At 40.1% G+C, this 13,505-nt stretch overlaps 1 protein-coding gene across 2 annotated transcripts in view; it reads right to left on the minus strand.

The window, feature by feature from the left end:
• The window catches only part of VIRMA (vir like m6A methyltransferase associated), a 65,009-nt gene that overhangs the window by 33,758 nt on the left and 17,746 nt on the right, over positions 1 to 13,505 (minus strand). For both annotated transcript variants that reach the window (XM_032760061.2, XM_032760062.2), the window contains 4 exons: positions 12,588 to 12,756; positions 8,673 to 8,795; positions 6,790 to 7,062; positions 3,957 to 5,097 (listed from right to left, as the gene is read on the minus strand). In XM_032760061.2, coding sequence (XP_032615952.1) covers positions 3,957 to 5,097; positions 6,790 to 7,062; positions 8,673 to 8,795; positions 12,588 to 12,756 — 1,706 coding nt within the window. The remainder of the gene's footprint in view (positions 1 to 3,956; positions 5,098 to 6,789; positions 7,063 to 8,672; positions 8,796 to 12,587; positions 12,757 to 13,505) is intronic.

Consider the following 13,505-nt stretch of genomic DNA (forward strand, 5'->3'; position numbering starts at 1 on the left):
GTCAAAAGCTGAAATTCCCTCTTCAGTCCTATTACTATTTAAACCCAGGCTTCTACTTCACAATAATAAACACCCACCAGTGACTGCTTACTACGAAGGCAAACAGAACCCTCAAGAAGACAAAACTCCAGAATTACTATGCTCCAAGAGCATCCTCCTTATGGACCATTCAGAGAATGGTTAAAATAGCAAACTTCAGACTGCACATCCTTAGAGGTCTGCTTGCAAGGCTGGCTACTGGCTAACTTCTGGCAACTTAGATTTCGAGAGGGTTCCCAAGCCCCTAACTGATAAGAATGGTTCCTTGTGCCTAAATTATTTGCACAAACAATATGGTTATGCTGAACACCTACTTTCCTTCTAGGAGTCTGGAATTCTGGTAGAAGATAGGCAGTGAGTGCCTACATGACTACCCACAATAAAAAATTTTGCATGCCAATTAACTTGATATAATTATTCCACAATGTATACATGTATCAAAACATGTCATTGTTGCTACTTAAAAATAAAAAATAAAAAAGCCTGGGTGCCAAGTTTCTAAAGAGCTTCCTCAACAGGCAACACTTCACACATGTCACAACCTGTTGCTGTGAGAATTAGGCAGGCACTATGCAACTCCACTGTGAGAGGATTCTGGAAGCTTGCAACTGGTTTTCCCAACTTCCTCCCAGGTACCTTTTTCCTTTGCTGAGTATTATACGCTGAGTTTTGTGAGTCCTCCTAGAGAATCTTGGTGCTCTTGGGGACCCTAACATAGGACAATAGAGCCTTGCCACCACTTCAAAAACAAACCCTCCAAAGTACAATTATTTTTCCTTTCAAAATTCACTCTCCTTCCTAATTTACCAGTTTCTGTCAATAAAACCACAGCTCCAATTGCTACCTTGGCTAGAAATCTCTAGCTCCTTCTCACTTTCCTTCGCCTACTAGGTCCTGTTGCCAAGTCCTAGTACTATTATATAATATAATGGCTATTTCACAATCTCTGTCACTATAAGCACAATATTTGCCTTTCCATTACCTGTTAAGGGCAAATTACTTAAAACCTAGTACCTAGAAACCTCAGACTGTCTTATCTTCCTAGTAACTCTAATTTCTTTTCCATTGCAATACATCTTGCAACACAAAATCTGAGAATATTACTCTGATCATATCAGATCTGCTACTCCAAAATATTCAATACCTTTCCATGTTCTACAAATAAAATCCAAATTCCTTAGCACAACCATTCTGGGCCCTTTATTTCCTCTTGTCTGATACCCAAATGTACCTCCTCCATATGGTGGGAAAAAAACAGTACGTATTTAATTACTAGCTTCTTCTCAGTGACTGAAAGCATCACCTATTCTACTAACAATAAAGTTGTTAGTAAGAAGTACCTAAATTTCTTTACAATCTCCAAGACTACAAATGTATTATATTTGCATACTTACAAGATTCCCTTTCTCCTGCCCAAAACCAAACTCCTACACTTGTACTCTTGTCCTCATCTCCCACCAAGCCTTGCTCCAGCAATTGTTATTGTTTACTCCTACATCATAAACATCTCTCTCCACTGACTTTATAAATGAGTCATTATTCCCAGCCTACAAATATGCTCAAGCCTCTCCCACTCCTAAAAAATAAGAACCTTCCTTTTTGACCCCAACATCTCCTTCTAGCTGCTGCCTTGTTTCTTACTTTTTCTCTTAGCCAAATTTCTTGTTTTGAGACACGGTCTCACTCTGCTGCCCAGACTGGAGTGCAGTGGCACAATCACCGCTCACTGCACCCTTAACCTCTCAGGCTCAAGCAATCCTCCCACCTCAGCCTCCTGAGCAGCTGGGACCACAGGCGCACACTACCATTCCCAGCTAATTTTTTTTTAAATTTTTTATTTTCTGTAGAGATGAGGTCTCCCTATGTTGCCCAGGCTGGCCAAATTTCTTTTTTTTGAGACAGAGTTTCGCTCTTGTCGCCCAGGCAGGAGTGCAGTGGCACAACCTTGGCTCACTGCAACCACTGCCTCCTGGGTTCAAGCGATTCTCCTGCCTCAGCCTCCCGAGTTAGCTGGGATTACAGGCGTGCGCCACCATGCCTGGCTAGTTTTTCTTTTTTTGAGATAGCATCTCACTCTGTTGCCCAGGCTAGAGTGCAGTGGCCCAATCTCGGCTCACCAGAAACTCCAACCTCCCGGGTTCAAAGGATTCTCCTGCCTCAGCCTCCCAAGTAGCTGGGTTTACAGGAGCATTCCACCAAGCCTGGCTAGTTTGTGTGTGTGCGTGTGTGTTTTGTTACTTATTTTTTATTTTTTATTTTTTTGAGATGGAGTTTCGCTCTTGCTGCTCAGGCTGGAGTGCAATGGTGAGATCTCAGCTCACTGCAACCTCTGCCTCCCGGTTTCAAGCGATTCTCCTGCCTCAGCCTCCCAAGTAGCTGGGATTACACCCATGCGCCACCATGCCCCGCTAATTTTGTATTTTTAGTAGAGATGGGGTTTCTCCACGCTGGTCAGGCTGGTCTTGAACTCTTGACCTCAGGTGAATCACCTGTCTTGCCCTCCCAAAGTGCTGGGATTACAGGCGTGAGCCACCTGTAATAGTTCCTAAAAACTATTTGCTTCCTTGGTTTCTATTCTCTCCTGCTTCTCATTTTGTCTTTCTATTCCTTCTAAGTATCCTGCCTAAATGCATTCTCTGCCCATCTCTTACATATTACTGCTCCCCAACCTCCCATCACTGATGCATTGATTTCCCAGTACACAATCTGTGAGGGTTGCCAGTATCTGGCCTCAAGTGTTCACTTTGGGCCTCCCTACCTTTCTTTCTCAGGGTTTCCCCCAAAGGGATTAAAGCGTGCTCAGACCACAAGCATGAACAGCTCAGAAGCATAAAAGAGTTAAAGTTTCTTGTGGGCATCCTTGAACCAAAGGGGAGAGTTGGTAGACGAATGCCCCAGCCTGAATGTTTTAGGAGGATAAGCAGGAGATACACTTTAACTAGTTCTTTGGAGGGTCCCCAGTAGGATAAGCCCCAGCTGTCCACAGCAGTAAGTATAATAATACTTCCTTTACTGGTTTTTCTCCTTATCTTTTTTTTTTTTTTTTTTTTGGTTTTTCTCCTTATCTTACTCTCTTCATGCATTTCTGCTTCCTAGGATAATCTTTCAAACAAAGAAACTGCACCCAAGACTTTGACTCCAGTTATCCTTTTAGGAAACTCAAACGAAGACAAGGTGTTAATAGTTTCAGCTAAAAACAGGAACTTGGATAAGTGGAGATTTTAGAGTGGACACATATCCCATCTCCTGGGAATGCACTATGCTCCAAATCAATGAAAATATTAATCACAAAAGTAAGTAATAAAATAATTCAAATGCCATTTTTCCATTTTTTTGTTAGGAAATTATTTACAGGCAAATGGTAAGAAAGTCTCAAAACAAAATAAAAAATCTACTATGGATGCTGGTCCTAACAATGGCAAAACTGTATCAACAGATAATGAGAGGGGTAGATGGCAGAAACATGTAGTAATGGAAACTTAAAGACATCTTTAACCAGGACTGTAAAATTAAGTTAGTAAAATATAATTTTAACTTACAATGTATTAAGAGTAGTAAGTACAGAATGATTCACACAGAAGAGCTCTCCTTCCTACACCATTCCTTTGTACCACCTTCCCAGAAGCAAGTCAGCAGTTTCTCATTTATTCTTGCTCATAGACATGCTTATACAAGCATCATTGTTAATTACTAAAATCTTCACTGAAGTTCCCATTTTTGCTTTAAGAACTAACACAATATAAGCTCACCCACAGTAACATACTTCTCAGTTCCACTACTGAATAACTGTTTTGAAATATCCAGTATCCTTACACATAAATAAGTTAGCTACAATCAGATAAAAAGCAAAATCAACCACATAAAATTGTCTCCAATGATTTGTGGAATTTATTTCCCAAAAGGCAAACATGTCTTACCTAAAGAGAACAGGGTATGGATCATCCCTCTCTGGAGGTCCAGTAATTCGTGCCATCGTTGGGAAAGACTTAACAGGTTGTTGGATCATTGTATGAGGGGCAGTTTCCATTAAATGAAAAACTTCTTCTAGGAGGTTAATAAGCCTTTCTATTTCCCCTTCACTTATATTTGAGGATTCCAAAAGATCCATATCCATAGAAGCTTCCACCTCATTTTCATATTCTGGGTTTGTTCTCTCAAGTCCAGCATCTGTGTCGTGATCAGGTTCACTGTGGTTAGGAACAGATGAAGTCTTCTCTGCTAAATGGTCACCAAGTCTTTTAATCTCTGACAAGACTTCATAGAAATGGCATTTTTGGAGAATAGCTGAACCAGCAGTAACAACCCTCACAGTCTGATCTAAAAGTATGAGTTCCAGAAGCTTCTGATAACCACTTTTTTCATTCTGCCTACCTCTTAAAAAAGCTTCCATTCCTTCTGTCATACTAACGACACTGTCCAAAGCTTTAAAAGCATTTAACTTAAGAGAAGATGATACATGATCAGCAAACAGAAGCTCAAATAATCCATTGATCACTCCTGCTTGTAGCAGTTCCATAACTCCTTGAGCCCCACATTCTGCTAGTGAGGACACTAATTTGGTCCCAGCTTTGAGCTGTCGAACATTTAAGGCGATAGGTTGGCGAAGCGCTACTTGTAAATTTAAAGCTTGCATGGTCCAGTCTACCAACTGGCCAAGGGAGTCTTGTTTTGTGTTTTTCAATTGCAAATAGCTTAACCCTTTTATTATTAAACTTGGAATTTCTTCTAAAGCTGTTACCCATTTTGCACCTCTATCTTCTCTATACAAATCTAAGAGTTCTGTTAACTTCACTGAGGCTTCGATTGCCCCTGAATTTTCTTTATCTGGACCTTGATCCTTCATTCTACTGATTTCAATTTCAAAAGTAGTCTTGTATGGACAACTGAAGTATAAGAGTGGTACAAGCTCCCTGTCATACGGATCATATGTCATAGGAGGAACTGAAGCTAAGTCTTCAGCAGTGTATTCAACATCAAAGTTTGGATACTTAAATGTTTCACGTTCCAAGTCAGCAATTCCATCTTCATCACTGGAAATTTGTTCATAACCATCATCCCCTGAAAATTAGTATGAATAATATTTAAGTATTACATCATCTTTGATTAAAATAAATTCTGATTGAACAAGAAATAGTTCTGATTCTTGTTCTGATTGAACAAGAAATAGTTTTAATAAAACATTAAAAATGATTTCCTCAACAAAACCAACTTCTGCCCCAACATCTTATCCACAATTTTACAACATTTTATAATTTCTAATAGAATTATGGACAAACTTCTTTTTTTCCTGAAAGGGGTGAGACCTGAAAACTGGACAAACATTTTAAGCAAATTCCTCTGTATCTGTTCAGTTTTACAACTAACTCTGTAACAGATATCTTTTCCTCACAGAAATAAAATTAGAAATGTCTCAAAGTAACAAAAATATCTATCTCAGGAGGAAAGAAATTATGCTTGTCCTCTTGAGAGATTATTTTTAAGACGAAAAAAGCTGGTTGTTTTAAAGTTAGGTAAGAGCTAATATCATCAGGTTAAACCAAATATTTTCAGCAAAACCATTGTAGATTCTTTTTATAACATTAATTTCACATTCCTGAATTTTTATTTCTCTGCATTTACCTATCACACAGTTTTGTAGGTCTCCATTATATTTTGATAGAAAATGTGTTCATTTAAAATATGGCTGTGCACAGTGGCTCATGCCTGTAATCCCGGCACTTTGGGAGGCCAAGCTGGGCAGATCACTTGAGGTCAGGAGTCCGAGACCAGCCTGGCCAACATGGTGAAACCCCGGTCTCTACTAAAAATACAAAAATTACCCAAGCGTAGGGGTGGGCGCCTGTAAGCCCAGCTACTCGGAAGGCTGAGGGACGAATCACTTGAACCCTGGAGGTGAAGGTTGCAGTGAACCAAGATCGCACCACCGTGCTCCAGTCTGGGTCATGGAATGAGACTTTGTCTCAAAAAAAAAAAAAAGAAAAAAAGAAAACTGCCTGCCTAAAATTTAACTACTTTTGCCAAATACAATAAATCTAGAAATAATTATTTGATAATCTGGGAATGGGGAAAGCTAAAAAATGTATCACACAGTAACCTAGCTATTTGTCCCTGTGATTCTCAAATGACACTCATTTTCACTATCTGTAGAAAAAAGCCAAGGCAGATTATCTGTTATTCTGCACAAATGCTTTTACATTAAATGCCATTTCTTGGGCAAATTAAGAGCCAATTAGCTTGAATATCTCTCACTTTTTGCTTTCAAAGGAAAAATAAAGCCACATGTACTTGCATAATTGAGATTTTTCCCTTGAATTTTTAAAAATAATGTAGCATTTGCTAAAATACCTAGGTGGCAGACATCTTTAGGAATTCCACCTAGCTTCACCACTCCTTACTCTGAAAACAGCCACCAAATCCCTAACCAACATGTATTTGCTGCATGACCCTGTTTTCCTGGCAAAAGCTGATGCTGTCAAGGGGAAACTCATATTGTAGCAAGTCAAACAGAAAACTGAGATACAGTCAGGCAGTTTAGGCTGATTGGTTAAACAGGGGAGATTAAAGTAAACACACAAAGCAGAGGAGAGATGGAAATCTCATTTCTAGTCATGCCTTGAGGCCTAGCTACATTCTGACCCTGGGTTTCTTGGAACCCATTTATCTTTGCTAGAAATTCTTTTGCATTTTTCAAAGCCGCATTGAGTTAGTTTCTAGTACTTAAACCCCAAAGTCCTAGCTAACATAACCCACCTTCACCTTCTTCATCCTCTTCACCTTCTTCCTCTTCATCTTCCTCTTCCTCCTCAGGAATACTGTCTACTGTACGTCGATCATCCTCGTCCTCATCCTCTTCTTCCTCTACATCTACATCATCTTCATCTTCTTCTCCTTCTTCTTGTTGTTCCTCTTCTACTTCTCCTTCATCAGAATATTGCCCTTCCTGGGGAACAGAATTCCGATCAGGAGAAATGGGCTCAAAGTAATCTTCTCTATGAGGAGCATCCTCTTCCTTATCACCAGACACTGAAAAATTGAGATTTAAGGCACAGACTATTTTAATGGTTTAAATGACACAAGGCAGCAAGACTGGATATGGCAACTACTTAATATTTTGGATGATATAGCTTATAAATACCCTTTAAAAAAAAAGAATTACTCGCTGTTTAAAAAATATTGAGTATACACTGTACAACTGCCACAGTGAGCAATAATAAAGTATACTGTTAAGCCATTCCTTTTCTTTTTAGCTTTTAAGTAACTATACAGATTTTTATCTTTTCCAGTACATACTACTTATTTTTATTTTATTTTTTATTTTTATTTTTTTCTTTTTTTGAGACAGAGTCTCACTCTGTCGGCCAGGCTGGAGTGCAGTGGCATGATCTCAGCTCATTGCAACCTCTGCCTCCTGGGCTCAAGCAATTCTCCTGCTTCAGTCTCCCGAGTAGTTGGGATTACAGGCGTGTACCACCACACCCAGATAATTTTTGTATTTTTAGTAGAGATGGGGTTTCATCATGTTGGCCAGGCTGGTCTCAAACTCCTAACCTCAGGTAATCCGCCCACCTTGGCCTCCCAAAGTGCTGGGATTACAGGCGTGAGCCACCATGCTCAGCCTATTTTTATTTTATTTTATTTTTATTTTTAATAGAGACAGCGTCTCCCTATGTTGCCCAGGCTGGTCTCACACTCCTGGGCTCAAGAGGTCCTCCTCCTGCCTCAGCCTTCCAAAGTGCTAGGATTACAGGCATGAGCTACCACACCCAGACCGATACTACTGATTTTTATCTGGTACTCTTTTGTACATATCACTACAGCAAACTTACACTTTATTTTGGCACAGCTTCAAATGAGTTAACAAATTTTTTTTTGACAAGTTAACTGGCCAACAGAAAGAAAAATACAATTAGTGGCCAGGCACTGTGGGTCACACCTGTAAATCCCAAAACTGTGGGGGGCCAAGGAGGGAGGATCACTTGAGTTCAAGACCAGCCTAAGCAACATAGGAAACTTATTCTCTATAAAAAATTAAAAAATTAGCCAGGCGTGGTGGTATACACCTGTGGTCCTAGCCACTGGGGAGGATGAGGTGGGAGGATTTCTTGAACCCGGGAATTCAAGGCTGCAGTGAGCTGAGATGGCGCCACTGCACTCTAGCCTGGGTCACAGAGCAAAAACCTGTCTCAAAAAAAGAAAGAAAGAAAAAAGAAAAAAACACAAGGAAATACTGCACAGCATGGGGGGAGACTGCATCAAGATTTGATTACTAGCACCTAACTTCTTTTCTTAATCAAAAAGCACTATTAGCCAGGCACAGTGGCTTATGCCTATAATCCTAACACTTTATGGAGCTAAGGCAGATGGATCACTTTAGCTCAGGAGTTCCAGCCTGGGCAAAATAGTGAGACCCCATCTCTACAGATATGTTAAAAATCAGCAAGGCATGGTGATGCACACCTGTAGTCCCAGCTACTTAGGAGGCTGAGGTGAGAGGATCACGTAAGCCCAGGTGGTCAAGGCTGCAGTGAGCCACTGTACTCCACCCTGGGCGACAGGGTGAGACCATCTCAAAACAAAAACAAAAACGTACTATTTACTAGGGGGGAAAACCTTAGCACTGGTTTTATTTATACCTGGCAGAGGCACAGGATCATCTTCATCATCATCAGGTGGAGGGGGTCCTGGAGGAGTTCTTGGTCCCCTTGGCTGTGGTCTTGGAGGGCTTCCATTAAACTGATCTTCTTTCTCCCCATCAGCTAGTGTTTTATGGGAGACAGAAAAAGAACTTTCAAATTACAGATGACCCCCAAACAACATGGCTTTGAACTGTGTGGGTCCACTTACATGTGATTTTTTTTAAAGCAAAGAGAGATCTAAAATATGGTATTTGAGGGATGCAAAATCTGCATATATATAAAGGGCTGACTTTCCGTATATGCAGGTTCCTCAGGGCCAACATCAGGACTTGAGTATGCACAGATTTGTGTATACACAGGCAGTCCTAAAACAAATCAATCCCCAAGTAGAACAAAGATAATCATGTTAAAGTATAAGGAAATGAATGGAAAAAATACTTTTCATCATTGGGGAGATTTTCATCTTCAGAATTAACTAATAAACTTTTCCTTCCTGGTGTCTCAGAAATTTTGCTAATTAATCTATATTAATAACATTAGAATTTCTGACTTCCCACATACTGAAAAAATACTTGTCATCATTTCAGACTTTCATCTTCAGAATTAACTGATGATAAACTTTTCCTTCCTGGCATCTTAACAGAAATTCTGCTAATTAATCTATATTGGTAACATTAGAATTTCTAACTTCTCACGTACCAAAATATAATGTACACACTCTTAGGCTTGGGCATAATCCCAGAGAATGAAGATTTTATTTTCATGCAAAAAAAATACAGGAATGTTCAGCTTTATTTGTGATAGCCAAAAAAAAAAGAGACTACCCAAATGTCCTACAACAGGTTAGCAGTTAAATTTTGGTACATCTATATTTTGTAATACTACTCAGCAATAAAAAACAACAAACTATTTATATATAATACGTTGAACTTCAAGTAAATTATGCTGAATGAAAAAAGTCAGTCTCACAAAGATACTGCATGATTCCATTGATGTAACATGTGTAAAATAATATAACTATAGAAATGGTGAACAGATTAGTGGCTGCCAAAGGCTAGAGATGGGTGGGATGAATATGGCTATAAAGGGGTAATAGGGAACCTTGGGGCAATGGTATAGTTAAGTATTTTGGGGTTTTGTTTGTTTTGTTTTGTTTTGTTTGAGACGGAGTCTTGCTCTGTCGCCCAGGCTGGACTGCAATGGCACAATCTCGGCTCACCGCAGCCTCCACCACCAGGGTTCAAGTGATTCTCCTGCCTTAGCCTCCCAAGTAGCTGGGACTACAGGTATGCATCACCATGCCCAACAAATTTTTGTATTTTTAGTAGAGATGAGGTTTCACCATGTTGGCCAGGCTGGTCTCAAACTCCTGACCTCAAGTGATCTGCCCGCCTCAGCCTCCCAAAGTGCTAGGATTACAGGCGTGAGCCACGGCACCCAGCCCAGATAAGTATTTTGATCGTGGTGTTGGTTATGCAAGGCTGTACACATGATATAAAAATGCACAGAGTTACACATACACAAACAAGTGCATGTCTAACTAGTGAAATCTGAATAAGCTCCACAGATTGCACCAACACCAATTTTCTGGTTTTGATATTGTACTATATTTATAAAAGATGTTATCACTGGGGGAGGCTAAAGAGTGCACAGGACTTCCCTGTACATTTCTTTACAACCTTCTGTCAATCTATAATTATCTCAAAGTAAAAAGTTAAGGGGCCAGGTGTGGTGGCTCACACCTGTCAACCCAGCACTTTGAAGGGCTGAGACGAAAGGATCACTTGAGGCTAGGAGTTTGAGACCAGTTTGGGCAACATAGTGAGACCCCATCTCTACAAAAAAATGAGTTGGGGTGGAGGGTGGCACACGTCTATAGTCCTAGGTACTCCACAGACTGAGGTGGAAGGACTGCTTGAGTCCCGGATTACAAGGTTACAGTGAGCTATGATCAGGCTACTGCACTCCAGCCTGGGTGACATAACAAAATCTTGTCTCTAAAAATAAAAAAATTAAATTAAAAAAATTTTTAAATAAAAAGTTAAAAACACATGTGTATATATATATATGTGCTTAAGTGTCAATTTTAAAACAAATCAGTAAAATGAATAAACTTTCAGAGTAACCGCTACATATGTCAGACACTATGGTAAGACTGAAAACACAAATATATGTAAAACATACTTTCTATCCACAAGGAGCTCACGGTTTGGTTAAAAAAAAAAAAAACAAGCACAGAAAAATGAAGGACTGAAAGAAAAAGAAAACTGAAAGAGTAACTATGCTTAACAGGTAAGATCTAAGAAAAGTACAGTGTATGACCACCATCAGAAAAAAAAGAGCTCACACCACATTACTATATCAGGATTCAGAGAAACAAAGGTCATTTATAGTCACAAAAATGCTAATTATAAAGCAAAATATTATTCCTTAGTCACTTTAATTACAATTTCAAAATGTATTCTTGAAACTCCTTTTATTTATTTATTTTGTGTGTGGGTTTTTGTTTTTGTTTTTGAGACAGGGTTTTGCTCCGTTGCCTAGGCTGGAGTGCAGTGGCACGATCATGACTCACTGCAGCCTCAACTTCCCAGGCTCAAGAGATCCTCCCACCTCGGCCTCCAGAGTAGCTGGACCACAGGCACATGCCATCATGCCCAGCTAATTCTTTCTTTTTTTGGGGGGGCGGGGAGGGGCAGGTTCTCCCTATGTTGCCCAGGCTGGTCTCACACTCCTGTGTTCAAGCAATCCTCCCATCTCAGCCTCCCAAAGTGTAAGGATTACAGGCATAAGCCACCGTGCCCAGCCTATTTATTTATTTTTACAGATGGGAGTCTCACTATGTTGCCCAGAATGGACTCGAACTCCTGGGCTCAATCGATCCTTTTGCCTCAGCCTCTGGAGTAGCTGGGAACACAGATGTATACCACTGCAGCTGGCTATGAATCTCATTGTGTCAACTTCTTTTTTTTTAAATAGACATAGGGTCTCGCCATATTGGCCAGGCTGGTCTTGAATTCTTGACCCCAAGCAATCCTCCCACTTCGGCCTCCCAAAGTGCTAGGATTACAGCCATGAGCCACTGCACTCAGCCTTGTGGTCAACTTCTTACAGTGATTAACACTGGAGTGAGGAGAAGAGATTCTGAGAAACATGAGTCCAGCTGCCTACCTTCTGAAAGAAAGCCACTGAAGTTCTTATTTTTCTTGTTTCCAGTTAATGAGAAAAAGGTTCTCAAAAGTGGAAGAAATCTACATTAGTTAAGATGTATATACCTAATCAAATTTTAAATGCACTCTTGAAAAAAAAAATGTCATTTATGTAAGTATTCCGGGAATATGTAACAAACTCCCTGCCTATTTTTCAATTCATTTACAAATAATTTTAATAGTAAATCATGAATAGTCACTAGATTGCATTATCATTAAGATATTTTAAATGAGAAAAAATTCCCTCAGATCAGTTTTAAAAGCTCTCTAGGAAAATAGAGGAAGAAAATAAAATGTCACCACTTCAACATAAAAAGAAACTCTTACAGACAAGAATGGGAGACTAACAGATAGCTACCTTGTCAACTCTTAAGCAAGGTTCAAAAGGTGAACAAGGTGTGCTTGCTCACTCTCTCCCACCCCGATCCCTCACTTTCCCTCCTTTCTCTCCCTCCCCTTCTCTCTCTTGCCTCCTCTTTCCTTCTTTTTCTCTTGTCTTCCCCCTTCCTCCCTCTCTCCCCCTCTGCCCCTCTGTTTCTCCCTCCCACCTCTTCCCTCCCTCTCTCCCCCTCTCTTCTTCCTCTCTCTCTCTCAAGAAATAAAACAAAATAAAAACAAAAGGTAAAAGAGCGCTCTTCGAATTATTTTTTTTTTACACCACGGATATAAGTTTCACTTGCAAAAGCAAATTTAAAATTCTCACCATGTTTTGGATTCCTTTTCAAACTTGGTTGTGGCTGGGGAGGTGGTGGAGGTGGAGGTGGTGGTGGTGGAGAGTCTCTGTCATGACTTATCACTCTATCCACTGATCCATATATTGCCAGTGTCAGACAGTTATACCAGCCTCTTAGCACCAGACCATCAGTATTCACCTGATTTTTAGGGAGGGAAAAAAAATCTTTCAAAGTCATGTTTTAAAATGCTAGAAGTTAGCTGATATCAAATTAGATTGTAGTTCAACTAAAGTCTTTAAAAGTATGCTGAAAATGCAAAGTCAACACAAAGTGAAATTTACCCAGGCACAGCTTTTAGTGTGGTTCTCCAGAGTTACCATAACTACACCTGCACCTGTCCTAAGATTACATCTCCCAGTCCTATGCTTTATGTCAACCTTGTTCAAAAAGTATAACCAGACTCCCATCCAAGGGAAAAGAAATGAGAATAAAATTAAGTAGGAGTTATTGCTAATTAAGAAATTAAACCCCAATAGGTACAGGGGTGGTAGAAGGGACCAAAAGCACAAATGATGCTCAGTCTCAAGAATGATAAAGTCCATAAAACTGCATAGCATTCTTCTCACAAGCCAAATTCATACATGCAGGTATATTTTATGTACCCACATTGTACGTTAAAAAGTAAGGGAACTGGCCGGGTGCAGTGGCTCGCCTGTAATCTCAGCACTTTGGGAGGCTGAGGTGGGTGGATCACAAGGTCAGGAGTTGAAGACCAGCCTGGCCAAGATGGTGAAACCCCATCTCTACTAAAATTACAAAAATTAGACGGGGTAGTAGTGGCACCCATAATCCCAGATAATCAGGAGACTGAGGCAGAGAATTGCTTGAACCCAGGAGGCAGAGGTTGCAGTGAGCCAAGATTGCGCCACTGCACACTCTAGCCTGGG

This window comes from Hylobates moloch, unplaced genomic scaffold (assembly GCF_009828535.3).
Source record: "Hylobates moloch isolate HMO894 unplaced genomic scaffold, HMol_V3 SCAFFOLD_9, whole genome shotgun sequence".
NCBI lineage: Eukaryota > Metazoa > Chordata > Mammalia > Primates > Hylobatidae > Hylobates > Hylobates moloch.